The sequence below is a fragment of the Dama dama genome, chromosome X (genome assembly GCF_033118175.1).
Source record: "Dama dama isolate Ldn47 chromosome X, ASM3311817v1, whole genome shotgun sequence".
In the NCBI taxonomy this organism is placed as follows: domain Eukaryota; kingdom Metazoa; phylum Chordata; class Mammalia; order Artiodactyla; family Cervidae; genus Dama; species Dama dama.
The window spans coordinates 62,074,702-62,096,865 of record NC_083714.1 but is presented as its reverse complement, the minus strand read 5'-3'; the positions used below and the strand labels follow the sequence as shown (position 1 = coordinate 62,096,865).

At 44.4% G+C, this 22,164-nt stretch overlaps 2 protein-coding genes across 8 annotated transcripts; both read right to left on the bottom strand.

Annotated features, from left to right (window-relative positions):
* Positions 1-532: 532 nt before the first annotated feature.
* On the bottom strand, positions 533-21,799 carry GPRASP3 (G protein-coupled receptor associated sorting protein family member 3). 7 transcript variants are annotated; one of them, XM_061137046.1, is made up of 5 exons: positions 21,556-21,799; positions 5,477-5,575; positions 4,994-5,089; positions 4,585-4,663; positions 533-4,264 (listed from the first exon to the last, which is right to left on the bottom strand). In XM_061137046.1, exon 5 carries the CDS (start codon positions 4,112-4,114, stop codon positions 2,408-2,410), a length of 1,707 nt encoding a protein of 568 aa, XP_060993029.1. In that variant the 5' UTR covers positions 4,115-4,264; positions 4,585-4,663; positions 4,994-5,089; positions 5,477-5,575; positions 21,556-21,799; the 3' UTR covers positions 533-2,407. The 7 variants fall into 7 exon arrangements, with proteins under 7 accessions (XP_060993029.1, XP_060993031.1, XP_060993027.1 ...); XM_061137048.1 differs by lacking the exon at positions 21,556-21,799 and adding an exon at positions 15,190-15,478 and having other exon boundaries at positions 4,988-5,089; XM_061137044.1 differs by lacking the exon at positions 21,556-21,799 and adding an exon at positions 15,190-15,478.
* GPRASP2 (G protein-coupled receptor associated sorting protein 2) lies at positions 18,647-21,556 on the bottom strand. The gene has a single exon (XM_061137043.1). The coding sequence runs from the start codon at positions 21,520-21,522 to the stop codon at positions 18,985-18,987; it is 2,538 nt and encodes an 845-aa protein (XP_060993026.1). The 5' UTR covers positions 21,523-21,556; the 3' UTR covers positions 18,647-18,984.
* Positions 21,800-22,164: the final 365 nt, after the last annotated feature.

The following is a 22,164-nucleotide window of genomic DNA, read 5'->3' as shown; positions in this document are numbered from 1 at the left end:
ATAAAAAAAGAAATGAGATCTCCTTCCCTCCAAAAGAATATATGTTGTATGATTCCTTTTATGTAAAACTACAGAAAATGAAAATGACTGTATATTGTCAAAATACAAATTAGTGGTTGTCTGGGACAGCATAGGGAGAGATGGGAAGGAGAGATTACAAAGGGGCATGACAAAACTTTTGGAGGTGATGGATATGTTTGCTATCTTGATTATGGTGATAGTTTCATGTCTATATACATATGTTAAAACTTATCAAATTGTATACTTTAAATATGTAGGGTTTGATATATGTCAACTATATCTCAATAAAGCTATTAAATAAAAAGCATGTGGTAGATATGCAGAATACTAAATTGGAAAGATAACTGAAAGGACAAAAAGGCAAATTGCAGAATACTGTAGTCTTATTATTATAGGAGAATAAATTTATGCACATTCTTTATTAAGAGGATATGCAATGGAAGATTATAGAGTACTATGCACCAAATGTTAACATAAGAAAAACTTTAAATAAGAGATTCAAAAGTATTTGTATAAGTCTATTTATTGATACGGAAAGATGGTCACAAGAGACAGTGGAGGACGGGGAGAAGGCAAGTTACAAACAGTATTTACAGTATGGTACTGTTTCATCTTAACTGTTTAACAATCTCAAAGTATATAACCCAATATTTTTACATACCGAGACATTCACTTCAACTCACATAAGAGGTTCTAATTCCTACCATGAGTTTTAGAAAACAGAGCTTTAGTCCAAAAGTCCTAGAAATGCTTTCTGGACCACAGCCCTTCAGGAATCACTATCACGTAGACTGAGGCATCAGCTTCTCTCCTAGCTTTCCTGTTTCGTGTTGACGAAGCTGCAGTTCTAGGCCTGGGCCTAAATTTCTCCAATTAAGTTTATCCTGTACAGTTTTAGCTTCTACAAATGCAGAGAGTAGGCTTGCCTACTAGTAAAAGATCAGTTCAGTTCAGTCCAGTCACTCAGTCGTGTCCGACTCTTTGCGACTCACAGGAGAATAGATTACAAATGGTAAACAAATTAAGGTAGCTTTGCAAGGAGGAAGAAAACAATTATCATTTAAAACATAAGGTATGAAACAATGTACAGAATGATTCTAGTTCTTTGGAGGAAGAAAGTACATACAGATTGAAACCCATGAGGTCATACAGCAAATTTCAGTTGTTTTGACTCCAAATTTACATCTTATCCATTCAACTGTTTTGGGCACCAACTGTTTCCCAGACACTACCAGTTCAAATCCATACACATTCATCCTAGATTTTTCTTCTAACTCCAGCAACATTTAGTCTAATGGACATGTGCATTCAGAGGAAGTTAAGAATTGCAAGACTGGCAGGAGCATTACCTACAGCAAAATTTAATCATTAAAACCAATCTGTGAGCCTTGAAGGCTGCCACACAAAAAAGTAGAAGAGGGCTATAAGGTAGTGGGGCAATGAGAGTGGGTCTGGTATCAGACAAAACAGCAATGCCACTTGTCTGCCATGTAAATCTAGGAAAATTGATTTAACCTCCCTAATTCTCATTGGAGGTGATCCAGAACAATGAGTTATAATCATAAAAAATACCAGTACGTAGCTCAGAGAACCATTGTTGAAAAGAGGAAACCTGTAATATGTAGTGCTACACAGTTACTGACATTAACAGTAGGTACTCTGGAAATTGTTTCCCCTCTACACCTACCTCCTTTCTTGTCTGTATGACTTGACATAAATGAAATAGCCAAAAAATGAGTTATAAATGTAGTTATCAAAACAAAAATGAATATTACATTTTATCTGAGATTCAGGGCCATTTGTATGTTGTAGAATGAGTTATCTGATTCAGGTAGAATAGGGGGAAAACAGTAATTCCTTTTACATTAAACAGCCTGTAGCAAGCAACTCTGCCTTTATATATTGAGAGTGCACATTTGGCAATGAGCATGTGTGGCATACATACATGTATGTGTACATATATACATGAGTATATGTGTATCATTAGATATCTTTTTGTGTATATGCCTTGTTTATGCAACAGATTATAAATTCAAGGATATTATCTTTTTTAATCATTGAAGCTACAAATGGATTTAAGCAGATACTAATGAACAAGTTTAGCTTACTTACGATGCCAGTTTACTATTTTAAATTAAGTAAAATGTTAAAAAGCTCTCCATCTACACAAGATAATAATTGATAGATGTTTTCAACTCATAATGAAACACTGACACCCCAAAATGGTCTAGCTCAGGCTTAGACTGTCACAGGTAATATTGTGTTAAAGATGTAATTCATAACATGCACACTGTAATAACGAAAACATTATGCATGGCTCTTTGGGAATAGACAGCCTATACGAGTGTGTACATTGTTCAAAGCATTCTCTTATTTCTAGCTCATTTTACATTGTTTCAATGATCACTTTAACTTCACGGAAAATGGCCATGAGTGTAGTATAACTGGAGTGATCAACAACTACAATCGAGCCCTTTCTGATATGCTCTTTTATGTTAATAAATATGGCCACAGCACTAACGAGATTGGCTTTTGCCTCTTTCTGGTTAAAGATGAGTTTTAACGCTGCTAATGATTCTGTATTGGTCATATCTCTGGCTGCAGTTGGATTTTCAGACATATTCAAAAGTACTTTCAAAACAAGATTTCTAGTTTTACGATTTCCAAGGGACAGCAAATGGAAAAGCTCTGAAAAGTAATTGGCAACAATGTGATGATGGTTAGAATCAGTAGTCAGTTGTCCTAGTATCTTTAATCCAGACTGCTGTCCAGGTGAATTCAAGGGAAAAGATATGGTTTCTTTACACATATGCTTAACATGTAATTCAACCTTGCGTTGTCTTTCATCCCCAGAGGGGGGATTCAGGGTAATGACAGCTTTTTTTCTCATTTCAGAGGAAGGAAAACTGAGCAAGCTTTCAATAAGTGTCACTACACCCACCTCATTAATGAACTCTTGAGCAAATGGATGAACATTAATGATCCCCATTGCAATTTGAGCTATTTTATGAATGAGAGGATCAGTAGTTGACTTAAGTAAGGTAATAAGTCTTTCAAACTCCTCAGAATCCATGTAGCATTCCATCTTGCAAGGGCAAGCAAATGGCTTAATCCCATTCACCTCCCTGATCCTGATTTGGCGCCTAATTTCCTCTATGGTCTGGATGCAAGGGTCAGAACCAAATGGGAACTCAGAGACAGGCTGTGAGCTAGAGGGCGTGCTTCTAGAAGGGCATGCTGCTGCTGTTGCCACAGGCGAAGAACGGGTATTTTCCTCAGCAGAGGCCAGGACAACATATGAAGGTGGCTTTTTCTCAAATGTGACTTGGGATCTAAAGCCTAACACTGCTGGAGTTACAGCAGGAGCTTTGGGCCATATAGTTACCTCAGACCAGTCCTTGGGCCTATCTTTTTCATTAATTTCATCCACAGGCTGAGGTTTAATTATCCTGCTCACAGGTCTAGGGTTAGGGTCAAAACTAGTTTCATCTCCGTCCCAAAACCAGCTCCCAATAACGTTCTCCTCCTCCTCCTCCTCAGCTCCTAGCCTAGCCTTACAGCTGGTCCCAGCCAGAGGCTCCAACTTCTCAGCACAGGATGGGAGACCAGTATCAGCTTTACCTTCATCTTTAGCACTGAAATGTTTACCAGTCTCTTCTCCATTCCAGAACCAGGAACCAACATTGGCCTCTTCTCCAGCCCCAAACCAGGTATTAATATGAGTCTTATCTTTACACGTAAACCTGGACTCAGCACTAGCCTGAGCCGCAGAACAAAATTGAGCTGCTCTAGCGGCCTCATCTTCAGCTTTGGGACGAACATCTAGCAGATGTTCTTTCATTTCAGTAACAGCCTTGTTCTTAGATGCTGCCTTCACCACTGCCACTGCGTCTGCCCGAGGCCCTGCCTTGGTTATAGCTTTGGTCTGGGTCTTGGCTGTACCAGTAGCCTCCCGCTTTCCTTCAGCTGATCTGACTGTATCAGTGGCCTCCCTTTTTCCTTCAGCTTCTACAACTGCCCTTTTTTCAGTTTTTGTCTTCTTTTTATTCTCATTCTTTCTATTCCTATTCCTTCTACTCTTAGCTCCAGCCATAGCTGAAGCCCAGTTATATAGATAGCTCTACACAGTCTTGGCCTTGGTTCTCAGTATGTCTTGGGTCAGTGTCCTAATATTCTTTCACTAGGTTGAAGGTGATGATCTTCTGTCACTCCAAAGCCACCACAGCTAGCACTGGAGATAGACCTGAGGTGGAAGAAGAAAACGAGCTTTCAGTCTCTTCCAACTGCATTTTTCTATGCAGAAAGTCACACAGAATGTGAGAGTACAGATGGACTGTGTGGTAAGAGTAGAATAGTAGAAAATGTTTTTTACCTCATTTTATCCCTATCATAGTCCCACTAATGCCCAACAATGCCCTGTCCAGACACTTTTCTTTTCTCTGCATCAAATAGGAACAGAGATGATGAGAAAGTTTGGTGAAAGTGAGCAAGACTAAGGGGTATGGCCCATTTGGAATATACCACTATACTCTACAGGTCCATCCTGGTATGCCTCACACCAACCTGCACTGATATGGTGGAATTTTCTCCTCTTCTCTTGCTTCTGGTGTTGATAAGGCCTATAGCCAACTCACAGGTGGACCTATGAACAAAAACACAGAAGGGATTGCAACTTTAAGCATCTGGTAGACAGATATGGGCTTCGAAATTCAATACATGTCTTTTCAAATCTAGAGCTTTGTTGCTGGCCTCCTTGATCCTCTTCCATGTTATCCTTCTCCACTTCATGGGTATCTATCAATTACCCTACAGGCACAACTGTGTCTTATCCCATCCCCATTTCCTATACATAAATGTGAGGGCAAAGGTGTGTGGGAAGTTGGAATACAATGGCTTCAAGATATGATCTGCTCTTACTTGTCAATAGCAATTCCCACTCCCAATCAATGAAGGTGCTCATGCTCACATTCACCTTGGATTCAAATGAATAGCTTTCGTCCTCTTTCCTAATCAAGTTCAAAGAGAACAGCTACCTGCAGATTTCTATAGGACTCTGAAAAGAACAAACCTATGAAAGACAAAAAAATAGGAAAGAAAACAGAAGAGACTGAGATGACCCAACACCCATCACAAGTGTTACAACACATGCTTCTATATATTCAAGGCCATGAAAAATGTCTCCCATCTCTCTGCTCTTCCCAAGTGATCTCCCATCCACTCCCCTGCTAGAGACCTGCAGCTTGTCTAATCATACCTCCCAACTCTAAAGTCAGTCATTTTCCTAGCAGAGGCCACATATCCTCCCTTGAACAAAAATATGAGATGCAAGAGTGGGTAATGGAACATAGGCAACTGTATTTAGAAGGCAGGCAGTGAAGATAATGGGGGCTATCATTTCAATACCATCTTGCATGCTGTGGCCTTTCCCCCTTCCCCACACATACAAAGTTCCTACCTCATTCACCACCTATGCCAGCCAGGCCACACAGCAGGTGTTTTCAGGAGATGCTATCTTTACCACTACAGAACAGTCCACTAGCTGAAGAGTCACACCCTGCATAAAAAGGAGGGACATTCAGTAAAACACCAAAACAGTATGTTGACAATGGTAGAAAAGTATCAGGTTAATGAACAGATTCCCAAAATTCAGGTCCTAAAATGTCCTTTTGAAGACTCAAGGAATAAGTAAATAAACGTCTCTCACCTTCCAGAAATTGGTACCCACTCCCAGTTAAGTCCAAAAAATCTGTGGGACTGCTTCTCCACCAAAATGAGAGGGGCTCTGAAGGGAAAATGGGTTTGGGTTTCCAGAACCAGAAACTGAACGGGCAGACTGACTTCATGTGTTCTAAACTGACCCTGCAGAAAATTTTCCTCTCTATTCTGAAGAGCCATTTCCACACTTCAACATATTCAACTGCGCTAGTATGTTCAGAAACCAGGTTCCAAACGAGAAACGTGAATTAATACATTGTTTATTTATATGGATTCTTCCTGTGAAAGCCTACGGACTCCTCACCATGTCATCTGATTGCATTTGACACGTGCAAGAGCTAAATACGGAAGGCAACTAAACAATTGTATTAAGAAGCAACAAATTTATTGTCATTTTGGTGTCTTCATAATCTACGCGCTCAGTTCCCCTTCCATTGAAGTCGCCAGATCAACTGCGCAGACAGGAGACTGACATCAAAGAGATGCCTGTGGGAAGGGACCGCACCCGGCACGAGGGGTCCAACAGGCCCCTTGGCAGAATTATAGCCCGGGCTGCTCCAGTCCCGGCTCCGGCGGCCTCCCCGGAGCCCCCACCCGGGCTCCCTCCGCCATTTCGTCCATAGCAGGTTCCCGCACAGCCCTCTCCCCGCACAGGCACCGTCGAGGGCGGGGTACAGCCATCCGGAAGGCCCGCCAGGGACTACTCCGCTGCGTACGCCTCCCCAGCATCCGATGGAGCCCCTGCGGCCAAGACCTGGACCCGGCCCGCGCCGGTCGCCGCCTTCTCAGCGCCAGTGGTCCCCCGGCGCTAAGGACCTCTCTAAGGGTTCAGCTCCGACAATCTCGCGTCCCCGTCCTCAGGCTGCCAAGGGCAGGCTGTGAGCTGGGCGACACCCTCACTTGCCTTCGCAGGCTCAAGGTCCCGGTGGTCGGCCTCCCCACTCCGGTCGCAGCTCCGCTCTCGCTTCCCACGGCTCACCGTGAGGGCAAAATGGCAAAGGGGGCTCCCGCCCCCCGCGCCGCTGTGCCAAATCCGGCAGGGGCTGCACAGGTTGCGGTGCCGACCGCTCGCAGCGAGAGTGTTGGGGGAGGGGGCGGAGGGATACGGCACGAACGGACTAGACGCCCCCTCCCAGGCCCACCTTAGTTCCGACCCAGAGGGGGCGGGGCCGGGAGGAACGCCAGCCTGAGGGGCGGGGCCACGCCATACCGCCCTGCCAGCCTTCCGCCACCCTGCGCCGCCCTCCTTGCGGTGACCACCTCCACGCTTCTGGCCCGGCAGCGTAGAGTGGTCGCGGGCCGGGGCTGGGAGGGTCGCGAAGGGTCGCACTGCAGGGAGCAGCGGATGGATACAGGCCGCCCCGCAGAGAGTGTGTGTGTGTGTGTGTGTGTGTGTGTGTGTGTGTGTGTGTGTGTGTGTGTGTGTGTGTGTGTGTGTCCGTGTGTGTGTGTGTGTGTGTGTGTGTGTGTCCGTGTGTGTGTGTGTGTGTGTGTGTGTGTGTGTGTCTGAACCCGCAGACTGTTCGGTGTCCGTGTGTGTGTCGCGAAGGGTCGCACTGCAGGGAGCAGCGGATGGATACAGGCCGCCCCGCAGAGAGTGTGTGTGTGTGTGTGTGTGTGTGTGTGTGTGTGTGTGTGTGTGTGTGTGTGTGTGTGTGTGTCCGTGTGTGTGTGTGTGTGTGTGTGTGTGTGTGTGTGTGTCTGAACCCGCAGACTGTTCGGTGTCCGTGTGTGTGTGTGTGTGTGTGTGTGTGTGTGTGTGTGTGTGTGTGTGTCTGAACCCGCAGACTGTTCGGTGTCCGCCCCCTCCCTTCCCCCATCACGCCGGCCATCCTTCTTGGACACGGGTGGCAGGGGGGCTGCTTTCACCTTCAGGGGCCGCGGGCTGGAGGAAAGTGGGAGGGGGCGCCCGTGGAGGCCGAGCCCCTGCCCTTCTTCTAAGGGAGGGCAGCCCCTGATAGACCCCTGGCTGAGGAGACAAACCACTTGTCTGCGCCGTGTCCTCATTCTTTCTGCCACACTGCTGTTGTCTCAGTCGCTGTGGTGGCACACTTTACCATTTCACTGTCCCCACAGTTGCCCAGGAAAGAGGACCTTTCCCTGACAGGACCCGCACCTGCTCAGACAATCCTGTTTCTCACCCCACAGCCAGGGGGTCAGATACCATGTAGGGGCAGTCCTGGCTCCTCTTCCTGGCTCCTGTCATGTCTTCTTTTGCAGGGGATTCCAAGGGCTCATCATCTTTGGCAGGGTAGGAATATGCCAAGGATTAAAACCAGTTGGGATCTCACACGCTTGCCATACACACCAGTCTAGTTTTATCTACTATGGCTATTAACATATTAATCATAGAGAATCCAGAAAAATAGTACTGATGAACCTATTTAAGAGGGGAAATGGAGATGCAGACACAGAGAATGAACTTGTGGATGCAGTGGGGGAAGGAAAGGCTAGGGCAAATTGAGAAAGTAGCATTGACATATATACACTATCATGTGTAAAATAAATAGCTAACAGGAAGCTACTGTATAACAAACACAGGGAGCCCAGCCTGGTGCTCTGTGATGACCTAGAGAGGTGGAAGGTGTGAATTTGGGGGAGCCTCAAGAGGGAAGGGATATATATATATAGTAAATATATAACATATATAATTATAACTGATTGGTGATGATATAGTGCAGAGACAACCACAATATTATAAAGAAATTATCCTTCAATTAAAAAACCAAGTTAATCATGTTTATTTAAATTGCCTGTTTGATAATCCCCAAATCTGCATTACATCTGAGCCTGGTTCTGATGCTTTGTATCCTTAAACAATGCTTTTTCTTGCCTTTTAGTACATCTTGTAATTTTGTGTTGAAAGTTGGATGATGGTAATAAGAACTGAGGTAAACCGACTTTTAGTAGCAGTTGGGCTGTGCATAATGTTTGCTGTAACTGTAGGTGCCAGTCTTCAAATTCCCCTAGCCTCTATTTTTGTCTTTCCTCTTAACTTTGGGCTTCCCTAATTATATCTTGCAGAGAAAGTCTGCATTTTCAACTCTTTCAGCTGCACTTCACTGTTACTGTACTGGAAGCCTGTTAGCATGTGGAGGAGAGGAAGTGTTCTATAATCTTACGGTTAAATTCCAGTCTTTTGTGGGCCTGCGCCTCTTGATTCTGCCCTTCACAAGTGTTTCTTTAGTGTCTTTCTTCTCCTTACAGGAGAGTGGAAGGTTAGAGTGGGCTGGATATAAGGAATGCCTTTCCCTTAGCTGGGATGACGTTCTGAGAAAGTCTTTTTCACTGGAGAGTAGCCCTTTGTTACGGAGAAGACTGGGGAGTGTATTTCTTGAGTGTACACTTCCCCTCCCACTGCCAGAGCCCTGAGATCTTTCTGGTATCTTCACTATGAGTTCCTAGAGGTAAAGTCCACTGCAGGTCCCTTAGGGGTTTCTCATTCTCATACTATTCCACCCTCAGTCTCCAGCAGTTTGTCAAAATTCCCACTTAGGTGTTCTTACCTGTTTATGTCTCTAGCAGTTTCTGCTTTATGTAGAGAGATATAGGCTGTGACTCTCCGATTTGTCTTTTCTCCAGAATTTGGGGTGGTCATCTGCCTTGTGACCTCAGTTCTATGATGGTTCTAAGTCACTGATTCTCAGTTTGTTCAGCGTTTTTCTTGTTTTAAGTACAGGACGTCTAAGCTCTTTGCATGTCAGAACTGAAAGTGTGGCCTAGGGATTTTAACAGGATAACTAAAGATCAGTGAACACAGCTTTCATTCTCTTCTTTTCAGCTGAACTTCAGATCTGGAAATAAAGTTGCTCTTGAAAACCTAGCTGCTCCATGAATATTTGCTCTTTTCTCTCCCAAGTATAGAAAATTTACATGACTCTCTGAACTTGGCATCTTAGCCCCCAGATTCTTAATGTGGAGTGCAGATTAGAATTCAGACTTCCTGAATCAAAGATCTGGTGAGGTCTGAACAACTGTGACTTAACCCCTGGAGAAAAGTCATCTCTGTTACCACCACCACCATAAAGAGGCAGTGCACTGCACTCCTAGGTGCTTTCGTAGATTAGAGTTACCAGTTTCTAAGCCCTGTAGTGAGTGATAGTCACTCAGTCATGTCCAACTCTTTGCAACCTCATGGACTGTACAGGCTCCTCTGTTCATGGAATTCTCCAGGCAAGAATATTGGAGTGGGTTGCTGTTTCCTTCTCCAGGGCATCTTCCTGACCCAGGGATCAAACAAAAATCTCCTGCATTGCAGGCAGATTGGTTACCATCTGAGCCACCAGGGAAGCCTACTGTTAAAGAGACATTTCTAAGTATAAAGACAGGTCATCTTAAAAAGTATCAGCAGATAAAGCCTTGACTTTATCTTATAATCTATAGACAATATGTTATAATATGTAATGAATCCATACACCTTTTCCAAAGGAATACCAGAGACAGAAGTAGCAATAAAGTTTTACATGACAACCATCATCAGATGAAATAATTTAGATGAAGCTAGTTTCTCTCGAAGAGAGGGGGACTGGGCAAGTGGTCATGAAGGAACTACAATGTGCTTTTAACTTTGTATGAAAAATAATGTTCAGTTCCATGCTGGTGAACATAGTTCTGTTTTTGCCACATAAATCTTCTACTTCAAATTACTGTCTGAATGCTTTACTAAAACTCTGCTCCGGGCCTTTGTTTTGGAAACTGTTACTTTCGTTGTCACCTGCTGATCACTGTCCTCTGAAGCTTCTATTTCTTTCACACTGTCCCCTGACACCTTGGTTGCCCTTGTGTTGTCCCCTGAAGCTTTGGCTACCTTCCCGCTGTCCCCAGAAGTTGTGATATCCTTCCTGTGGTCCTTCTAGCTCTGGTTGCTGTGTGGCCAGAGAAAGCTGCCAGTGCTGTGAATCATGCCACTTTCCCTGAACTTCTGTTACTGATGCAGTAGGGATATCAAAGCAAACACCCTCCTTTTCTTTGAGAAAGACCATCCCCTTCACTTTGTAATCAATATCCTCACTCAGTTACTCTTTAAGTTCTTTCCAAGCATAACTAATGTTTGGCATTTCAAACATTTCAAAAAGCCCTGTAAGCACTTTCTAAAAGGAGGCTGCATAGTAGAGTAGAGACTCTTTCTTGTGGGCTCTACTCTCGGACATGGCCAGACTTCAGATATATGCATGATATAAAGAAACAAATGTTAAAATAGGGGTGAATAAAATACTGTGTAAGTACACAGGATGGAGGAATTACTTCCTACAAAGGGATAAAGAGTAAGGGTGAGAATTTCAGAAAGACTTCAAACAGGTCCTAGCATTTGAGTTGAGCCTAAAAGGATGGCTATGTTTCCCACAGGCAGAGAAAGAGCATGAGGATATTGAAGACTGAGTTAGAGGCAGACTCCACAGGTTTAAGAGTGCAGTCCCCAATAATACTGTCCCCGTTTGAGATCAGATGCCAGTTATAAGTCCTGGAGTACCACCCACACTTTTGACTGACCAGTAATAAATTCAAGGGTTCCCATGACCCCCTCAAAAAGGTCTTAATGACCCACATAACCACAATGATGTGGTCACTCACCTAGAGCCAGACATCCTGGAGTGTGAAGTCAAGTGGGCCTTAGGAAGCATTGCTATGAACAAAGCTAGTGGAGATGATGGAATTCCAGCTGAGCTATTTCAAATCCTAAAATAGGATGCTGTTAAAATGCTGCACCCAATTTGCCAGCAAATTTGGAGAACTCAGCCACTGACATGGGAATGGGAAAGGTCAGTTTTCACTCCAGTCCCAAAGAAGGGCAATACCAAAGAATGTTCAGACTACCATACAATTGCATTCATTTCACATGCTAGCAAGGTAATGCTCAAAATCCTTAAGAGTGAAAGAAAAGTGAAAGTGCTAGTCACTCAGTTGTGTTCAACTCTTTGTGACCCCATAGACTGTAGCCACCAGGCTCCTCTGTCCATGGAATTCTCCAGGAAAGAACACTGGAGTGGATTGCCATTTCCTTCTCCAGGGGATCTTCCTGACCCAGGGATTGAACCCGGGTCACCTGCATTGCAGACAGATCCTTTACTTACTGAGCCACCAGGGAAGACCTAAAATCCTTCAAGCTAGACTTCAAAGGTACATGAAACGAGAATGACCAGATGTACAACGTGGATTTAGAAAAGGCAGAGGAACCAGAGATCAAATTGCCAAAATCTGACAGAAAAAGCAAGGGAAGTCCAGAAAAACATCTACTTCTGCTTCATTGGTATATGCTAAAGTCTTTGTGTGGATCACAACAAACTGTAGAAAATGCTTAAAGAAATAGGAATACCAGACCACTTTACCTGCCTCCTGAGAAACCTGTATGCAGGACAAGAAGCAACAGTTAGAACCAGACATGGCAATGAACTGGTCAAAAATTGGGAAAGGAGTACACCAAGGCTGTATATTGTCACCCTGCTTATTTAACGTCTATGCAGAGTAGATAATGTGAAATGCTAAGCGGGAGAAATCACAAGCTAGAATCAAGATTTCCAGGAGAAATATCAACAACCTCAGTTATGCACATGATACCACTCTAATGGCAGAAAGTGAAGAAGAACTAAAGAGCCTCCAGATAACGGTGAAAGAGAAGAGTGAAAAAGCTAGATTAAAATTCAAAATTCAAAAAATAAGGTCATGACATCTGGTCCCATTAATTACTTCATGGCAAACAGGGAAAAAGTGGAAGCAGTGACAGATTTTATTTTCCCGGGCTGAAAAATCACTGCGGATGTTGACTGCAGCCAGGAAATTAAAAGACACTTGCCTCTTCAGAAGAAAGCTATGACAAACCCAGACAGCATATTAAAGAGCAGACTTTGCCAACAAAGGTTCATATAGTCAAAGCTAGGTTTTTCCAGTAGTCAGTATGGATGTGAGTTGGACCATAAAGAAGGCTGACTGCCAATGCTTTCAAATTGTGGTGCTGGAGAAGACTCTTGAGAGTCTCTTGGACAGCAATGAGATCAAACCAGTCAATCCTAAAGGAAATCAACCCTGAATATTCATTGGAAGGACTGATGCTGAGGCCGAAGCTCCAATACCTTGGCCACCAGATGTGAAGAGCCGAGTCATTGGAAAAGACCCTGATGCTAGGAAAGATTGAGGGCAGGAGGAGAAGGAAGTAACAGGATGAGATGGTTGGATGGCATCACTGACTCAATGGACATGAATCTGAGCAAATTCTGGGAAATAGTGAAGGACAGGGAAGCCTGGAGTGCTACAGTCCATGGGGCTGCCAAGAGTCGGACACAAATGACTGAACAACAAGTGACTGAACAACAATGGCCCCCTCAGGTTTAATAATTTACTAGAACAACTTAAAGAACTCACTAAAAGTGCTATATGTAGAGATGTTGTTTTACCAGAAAGGATACACATAGAACAAGGTATGGACGCGTCTCAGACATACAGACAAATTCCATGCCCTCTTTTCATGGATTCAGGGCAACATCATCCTCCTTGGAAATCAGTGTGGTTACCAACCAGGAAGAGTTTTCACTGGGGTATCATTACATAGGCATGATTGAGTAAATTACTGGTCACATGATTGAACCCCAAATCTAGTGTCCTCCCCACTCAGGAGTTCCTGCTGGCCTAAAGTTCCAACTCTAAATATGTGGTTGTCCCTTTATAGTGACCAGCCCACATTCTCACATCCTGAAGCTAAGTAGGGACCAACCATGGTCCATTCGTAAGCATAACAAAGATCCTCCCAAGGTTCAAGAAATTCCTGGCACTGTGCAAGGGTCCAGAGACAAAGGTCAGATGTACTCTCTCTTATACCACTTAAGGGCTTCCCTGATAGCTCAGTTGGTAAAGAATCTGCCTGCAATGCAGGAGACCCCGGTTCAATTCCTGAGCCAGGAAGATCCTCTGGAGAAGGGATAGGTTACCCACTGCAGTATTCTTGGGCTTCCCTTATGGCTCAGCTGGTAAAGAATATGCCCTCCCAATGCAGGAGACCTGGGTTCGATCCCTGGGTTCGGGACATCCCCTGGAGAAGGGAAAGGCTACCCACTCCAGTATTCTGGCCTGGAGAATTCCATGGAATATACAGTCCATGGGGTCGCAAAGAGTCAGACACAACTGAGCTACTTTCACATACCACTTAATGTTTGAGGTGTTCTGTCAAACTCTAAAACAACACAGACAGGACAACAAGGTTTGCGGGGAAAGGACACAACTGAAATGTTGGTCCCAATACATATATTAACAGAATTCTGGAGAATGGAGGGAAGAGGATAACAACAAAAGAGGCAGGGGGTAAGAGAGGAGGAGGCAGCCCAAAGGCCTCAATCTCTGTAATTTTACCCACATGCCCACTGCTCTATTCCAGCTTTTAAATGTAAACAGGAGGGCCTGAAGTAGAATTACTGCATAGTTTCAACTCTATACTGAGTATAAAAATAAGGATATGAGTGGGCTTAGGAAAATTCATTATTTCCTAGTGGCACTTTCTTAAACTGCCCTGGTATCTGGTGTACATGGGGGTGGGAGGGAGTGGGTAGGTGGAGCGGGGATATTTAGTTAGAAAGAGGATAAGGATATACCAAGGACCTACACCTAGTGTAAGACCAAGGACCTTACACCTAGTGTAAGGATACACTAAGGATACACCAAGGACCTTACACCTAGTGTAAGACCAAAGAAACACGCCTGAAGAAGTGGGCAGAAAGCAAAAGACAAAGAGAGCAAAGTGTCAGCAGAGCAGACACACATGAGACCGTCCATAAAGCAGTTGTCATAGGTGGTTGCCAGAAAAACCCTATTAAGAGGCCCAGCACGGCAGGCAGCAGGAGGGAGCCTCCAAGGAGTAGCAGCTTTTGAGTTCCTAGATGGGAAGGAGCTGCTACCTGGGGCACAGATCCAGGAATCATCTTGGGAATTGAGAAGCTTGGCAGTATCCCAAAGAGAACTCCTATGTGAAGGGCCCCAAACAAACAGATTCCCTCTTCCTGAGTCTGTTATCTCCCCTTCCCCAGAGCTGCCCAGATTGGGGTTAATTCCTCCCTTACATCTCCAGGCAGCTGGAGCCTTGGATATCCCACCCTCTGCCCCAATTTTGAGCTCGTTTCACCAGCTGGAAAAGACAGACAAACAGTAGAGAGTGCCAACGAGGTGGGAGGAAGGGAGTGCAGCTCACAGTTCTCATCTTCACACCTGCATTTCCTGATGCAAGACCACAGGTGATCACGGACTGTCACTTCCCCGTGTCCTCTTTCTAGGCACCCCTGAAGCCAACTGCTTCCTCGTATCCACCTCCCCTACCCAAACAGAGGAACAGTCGCCCAACGCTGGGTGGGGTGAAGGGCGTTCAGAAAGCAGGATGGAGCAGGAGGGACCACGAAGGTCCCAGGCGCTTCCTCCACGAGGATCTAGTCTCTACCACCACCTCCCATGGATGCTATTTCCCGGCCTCGAACCCACCTCCTCCAACAGCGGCCGCTGCTTCTCTCCGCATACGCCTCCCTCAGGATGACTTCCGGCCTCTTGAGCTCCTGGACAAAAATCAGGCCCCGGCTAAGACGCTCGCGATTGGCTGAGGGATTGTGCCCTCTGCCAACAAATACCGTAATCCTGGGCACCTGAGGAATTCGTTTTCAGGCCAGTGCACCATGAAGAGACATCCACCCACCCACCGTTACATCCTACCACTCCTCTTACAGCCGTCTGTCAAGCGTCAGGTGCAAGTCTTTCCCGACCCTTTTCAGGGCTTACACACCTCTACGCCGGTTCAAGCGAGAGCGCCGTCATGTGACTCACCCTCAGCCTCACGTGACCGCACATTCGGCATGTCTGCCGCAGCCCTGCAGTAGCAAGCAAGGTACAGTCTTCTGCCTCTAGGACTGAGCTGCTTGCTAGAACAACCTGAAGCTCCTGGTGGTGGTGAAGATAGAGAGCTGAAAGGAAGGCTGTTTTGGAGCCAATGCTTCCGTCCTAGGACTGGGCTTTGCTCTGTAGGAACACAGGGCTGGCGAGGAACACTCCATGAGGAGTTCAGAGACCAACTGACTTTTAATATTCTGTATAAAACTCGTTTGAGTAGGCTCTGGGAGTTGGTGATGGACAGGGAAGCCTGGCGTGCTGCAGTCCATGGGCTCGCAGAGTCGGACACGGCTGAGCGACTGAACTGATGAAACTCGGGTGATGTATTAAAACACACGCAAGATCTGTCTTTAAAATACTGATAGGCAAAACATTCAGTCTCCAATTTCCACCACCAGGACGATCTCTTGTTATCACTTCTGGTTTGTGAATGGAGGCAAACTGCCATTTTGCCCCACTTCCAAAAACCTTGCAGCCTAAAATTGGATGGGAGGTGTTGCAGTGTCAGAAAAAGTATACAAAAATTGGGTAAAGACAACTAAGTTACTGGATACTAGTTCAGTGCAGTGCTGGAATTCACTTCCTGTTGACTGAGCAAGTTTTCAACCCTGAGAGGCTATATTAACTTGTAGGTATTTTGTCCAATAGAGATGGAAATGATTCATGTCCAGTGGAATAAAAAACATAAATGATTTCAGTTTATCACCCTTAAGATATTAATCAACTTTGTACCTGATCTAGCAGTGTTATACTAACATTTATTTTCTATGTGTATGAAATTTAATATATATATATATATATAGTCTGCTTCCCTGGTGGCTCAGTGGTAGAGAATCTGCCTGCAATGCAGGAGATGCAGGTTCGATCCCTGAGTTCGGAAGATTCCCTGCAGAAGGAAATGGCAACCCACTCCAGTATTCTTGCCTGGGAAATTCCATGGACAGAGGAGCCTGGCAGGCTACAGTCCATGGGTGCCACAAAAGAGGCAGACTCAAATTAGCAGCCAAACGTTTTGTTTATGATCATATTGTGTATATTGTATATACACTTCTCCTTCAGCCATTCTCATAATCTTAGTGGCTGTTGTGTTGAAAAAAACTTCCATATGTCCATTTCTAATTTTATTGTTGTTCAGTCGATCAGTTGTATCCCACTGTTTGCAACCCCATGGACTGCAGAAGGCCAGGCTTCCCTGTCCTTCAACATCTCCCAGAGCTTGCTCAAACTCATGTCCATTGAGTTGGTGATGCCATCTAACTATCTTATCCTCTGTCACCCCCTTCTCCTCCCACCTTAAATCTTCCCCAACATCAGGGTCTTTCCAATGAGTCAGTTCTTTGCATCAGGTGGCCCAAGTATTGGAACTTCAGCTTCAGTATCATTCCTTCCAATGACTATTCAGGGTTGATCTCCTTGCTGTCAAGGGACTCTCAACACCACAGTTTGAAAACATCAATTCTTTGGTGCTCAGCCTTCTTTATGGCCCAACTATCATGTACATAGATGACTACTGGAAAAGCCATAGTTTTGACTATACAGACCTTTGTTGGCAAAGTGATGTCTCTGCTTTTCAATACACTGTCTAGGTTTGTCATAGCTTTTCTTCCAAGGAGCAAGTCTTTTAATTTTATGGCTGCAGTTACCATCTGCAGTGATTTCTAATTTATGAATCATAAATTTACCATTGCAAAAATTAACAGCATCCTCAGACAAAACATTTTCACCATGTCTAAAAATAACAAGACATATGGTATTTCCCACAAGCCTGTATTCCCTCTCTAAACCAACTCTATCCCTGACTTCTGCAATTCTTGTCTGAAGGTATGGTATGATATTTTTCTTATTTTTTGGAAAATACGCATAACATAAAACTTACGATTTTAACCATTTTAAGGTGTACAATTCAGTGGCATTAAGTACATTCACAGTGTTGTGCAATCATTACCACTATCTGCTTCTGGAACTTTGTTGCCCACTTTGTCCACTACAAAAGGAAATGTGATGATCTTTTGTATGCAACAGTTACGTCAATAGGCTGCCATCTTCATACAATCAAGAGACTAGTAGAAACTTAGCAACCTTGGTAATTTTACTTTTCTTTAAAACATTTCATAAGCTAGTTTTTCTGAAGTCTCATTCCTTTTCAACTTTCCTAAATGAGTTTAATCTCTAAAAAATTATTTTAACACATGCTCCTTTACATAACTATATCCCTTCCAACATGTCCACCTACAACTTAAAGCACTAGATATAAGCATATTAAAAGGTAAAACCATTGTCTTATTTTGTATCTCCCCAATGCCTGTCTCTGAAAACTTCTTTAGCACAGTACTTTCTTCCAGAATATGGAATATGTGAAGTTTTTTAGAAAGTCATTACTGAAATTGTACAGAAATTGTGTCTGTTTACACACAGGTTTTAAAAATGGAATCTATTAATAATTTTCCATAGATGATGTTACAGTCTTCTCTATGTCACCAGATATAAAAGCATCGGTGTCATTCCATACCAATAAATAGATCTCTTTTAATAGCTGCATGCTATTTCCTTAATACTTTCCTTGAATTAGGATCACAAAGGAAATCTTATTCCTGACTCCATTTAATTGGTATTCTACTTCACTTGTTCTCTCTTCAGGTGGCACTGAGCAGCACCTCTACTTTGAGTTGCAAAATGTGCAGATTTGGCCAACTTAGTTCTCAAGAGTGGCCTCATTCTAACTGTATCCCTCACTAAACTTGTCTCACCTATTCCAGGAAGACAGGTTATAGCCATGCTACCAGAACAGATTTTTCTAGTTACACACTTTCCTTCACACCACACTGCTCACTTCCAAGAATGACCTAATGGGTTGTCTCATCCTACTATTCAGTGACCAATTTGAGTCCCTCTTCTCTGAAGCATTCCTCAAGTACCACAGCCCACAGTAATCTCTTCCTTCTTAAGCTCCAGGAATGGGATTTTCCAATGAGGGTATGTATGTCATACTACAAGTTGTCTGTCACTGTGCACAATGTATCTACATCTAGATTTTAAACTGAAGAAGGGTCACTTCTGCCACTTTTCACACAGAACTTTATTTAAAACACTGACTCGAATAGAGAACAATATGTTTAAACAATGAATAGCAGGGTAACTTACACAGGCGGCTCAGTTCACTAGCAGCTCAATACTGAAAAATACAGCAATCTGGACAGCAAGACAAATATCAACAAATTTTTTCAGCACTAATTATCATTTGGCATCCACAAAATGATCCAGCTCAAACAAAGAATTGGACATAGTTAACATCAGCATTAAAATATAAGTTACAATATAAAACCAGACTGAAAACCAAAGCACTACTCAGGGTTCTTTGGGAACATAAGGCTGATCAGAGGCAGGTGGATAATCACATTAGCTTTGCTGTCCCACCTCAGGATCACTTTGATTGTTTATTTGGACTTGCAGTTCCTCAGCTAACTTCTCAAATTCATGGAATGCAGAAATAAGTGGCTCAAGACTGAAATCATCATCAATTAAGGCCATTGTTCCATTTTTGATAATATTACTGATATTCTGAAACATTTTAATAACAATTTGAATGTTATCATTTGTCTCTTCTATGTTAAAGAGACCTACAAATATTGATAGAGCCTTGGCACTGAACAGTTTTTTTGCCACCATGGGATTCTCAGACAAATTCAATAGCATTTTCAGAACATGAAACTTTGTTCTTGCATTGCCTGTGGTTACTAAGGAAAGAAATCCAGACATATAATTGGAAACCAGTGTGTGATAGTCAGTAGTTGAGGTGAGGTGTCTAAGCATCCTTAACCCAAGCACCTGCTCAGGGGAACCCACGCTATGAGCAAGGGTTTCCTCACACACTTGACACACAAATGTCTCAATCATGTTCAGATTTGGGTAAGGGGGAGCCATGTGAATCATATTTTCCAGAAAACTTGTCCTAACTCGGGAGGAGGGATAATTGAGTAAGGTTTCAATAAGTGAGACAACACCTGAATCGCGAATGAAATCACGAGTAAATTGAGAAGCAGTTCTCATACCCATTGCAATCTTAGATATTTCATGAATAAAAGGATCTCGAATTTTGTCCATTAATAGGAGGAGTTCTTCAAACTCTTCAGGACCAATTTTAAGCTCACACTGTATGCAGCTGCAGGACCAACTCTCAGGCTGTGCACTCTCCTTGGCCCTAAGATGCTCCCGAATTTCCCTGACTGACCGGTAGGATGGATCATATTGAAATGGGAACTCAGAATCAGGCTGATCAGACTGAAGCAAAGATTCCTGCTCTTCCCCTTCTGGGGTAACTTCCACATTCTTGGGCTTTCCCTCAAACAGTTCGATGTATACAGATGTTGTTGCTTCTTCAGGAATTCTAAAGGGGCTTGGGGATGGGAAGCCAACCCCATGACAAGGACCAGGTTTGAATTCAACAGTGACCTCTTCCCAGGTTTTGGGCCTGGATGATACATCAACTTCCTCCTCGGCTGCATCTCTGAACCTGGGACTAGCCTTGTACACAGGACGAGGATTTAAGTCAAAGCAGGCCTCATCCCTGTCCCAGAACCAGGACCCAAATATGGCCTCTTCTTCAGACTCTGGTCTGGTCTCTTCTCTGGCCACAGCTCCCAAACTGGACTTTTCCTCAGTCCAGAACAACGATCCACCAATGGCCCCCTCCTCAGCCCCTGCCTCAGATTCACAGATGGCTGAAGCTCCAGCCTCCATACTGGCCTCTTTTTCTGCCCAGAACCAGGACCCAATAATGACTTCCTCCTCAAACCTGGGTTCTTGTTTGACCCTGTCACTGTTATTAACAACTTTCTGGGTCCTGGGCTTTAAGACAGTATTAGGTTCTTCCTTGTCTCTGGGTCTCAATCTACTATTGGCCTCTTCTTCAGGCAAAAACCAAGATTCCTTATAGTACTCGTCTTCAGACTCAGATTCAAAAAAGTCCTCTCTTTTTGTCCGGAGCTTGGACCTCATATTTGCCTCATCCCTGACTCTGGACCTGAACAAGTTATTGGTATTTTCTCCAGCCCACAAGCAGAATGGGTTGCCAGACTCTTCCTCAGACCCAGACCAGGAATCAATAAAGGGATCTTGCTTGGATCTGGGCCTGGATCTGGGATTAGGCTGATGTTTGGCCCTGTGCCTAGACCTGGTATTGGCCTCTTCCCTAGGCCATGATCTGATACTGGCCTCTTCTCCAGCCCAAAAAGAAGACATTGTAGAGGTCTCATCTGCTGACCAGAATCCAGACTCACTAGAAGCTTCCTCTCTGGCCTTGGCCCTGGGATAGCACCAAGACCCCATACTAGTTTCCTCCCCAGATCCAAACCAGGGTTGGATTCCTGTCTGAACCTGGGAGCTAGGAAAGGTCTCACTGTCCACATTGACCAGTTCCCTATCCACGGATAGGGCCATAGGTTTAGTGGCTGACCCAGACTCAGTATTGACTAATGGCCAAGCAACTGCATTGGTTTGGGGCATGCCCTCTGCTTGCAACATTGCCTCAGCCCCAAACTCAGTCTGAGCCCAAACTTGGGCTTCATCTTTGGGTCTTGCTCCAGGGACTGCCTTGGCTTCAGTCTTAGGACGTGCCCTGCCTACTGTCCTGGCCTCAGTTTTGGGCCTTGCTCCTGCCGTTGCCTGGAATTCAGTTTTAGGCCTTGCCCCAGCCATTGGCTGTGACTCTGTTCTGGGCCTTGCTCCAGCCATTGTCTGTGACTCAGTTTTAGGCCTTGCCCCAACCATTGCCTTGGACTCAGTTTTGGACCTTGCCCCAGATGTTGCTTGGTTCCTAACCTTGGGTCTGACCACCATTGGGACTTCATTCTCTCTCTCAGCCCCACCTACAACCTCTTCTCCAGGCTTCTTTTCAGGCTTGGCCTGGGAAACAGGCTCAACTTCAGCCCCAGTCATAGTACAAGTTACAGAAAAGACCCAGTTAAATACCTTGATCCAAGTCTCAGTCTCTACCACAGATCTGTCACAGTTCTGAATCTTCACACTCTGTAATCTCTCGATGATTCAGACAATATAGTTGGAAACAAAAGTTAGAGTCAATCACCAGTCCAGCACTCAATCAGCCTCCTTTCCAATCCCAGCCCCAGCCAGTATTACAGAGTGCAGAAGAAGCCCAACCAAGCTGGGAGAGGATGATGGTTCCCCAGGGCAGGGTGCAGACCTGTTGACGGTGATGATCAGCAGCAATTCCAGCACCACCAGAGCTGCCACTGGAAGTCAATCTAGGAAGCAAGAACAACATGGGACATTGAGTCTCTTCCAACTGTGTCACTCCATGCAAAAACTCACACAGAGAGACTGGACCTTAAAAGCTTGGTGGGAAAGTTAGGCTATTAGAAAGTCCCTCTGTCATCCTCATTTTACCCAAACATATTCTTTAACTCCAGAGATGCCACATTGCTTTGCTTGCTATAACACACATGCATAAATAGTGTGAAAGTATCTTGGCAATGGGAGAAGTTGAGGAGCCCAAAGACCAGACCCCAATCACTCCTGGACCTGTGTTGGTCTTTTCTATCGCACCCAAAAGCTGGACCC

What these genes read in the sequence shown, in the direction of transcription:
- GPRASP3 (XM_061137046.1), bottom strand. Translation starts at nt 4,114, where the DNA reads ATGGCTGGAGCTAAGAGTAGAAGGAATAGGAATAGAAAGAATGAGAAT.
- GPRASP2 (XM_061137043.1), bottom strand. Translation starts at nt 21,522, where the DNA reads ATGACTGGGGCTGAAGTTGAGCCTGTTTCCCAGGCCAAGCCTGAAAAG.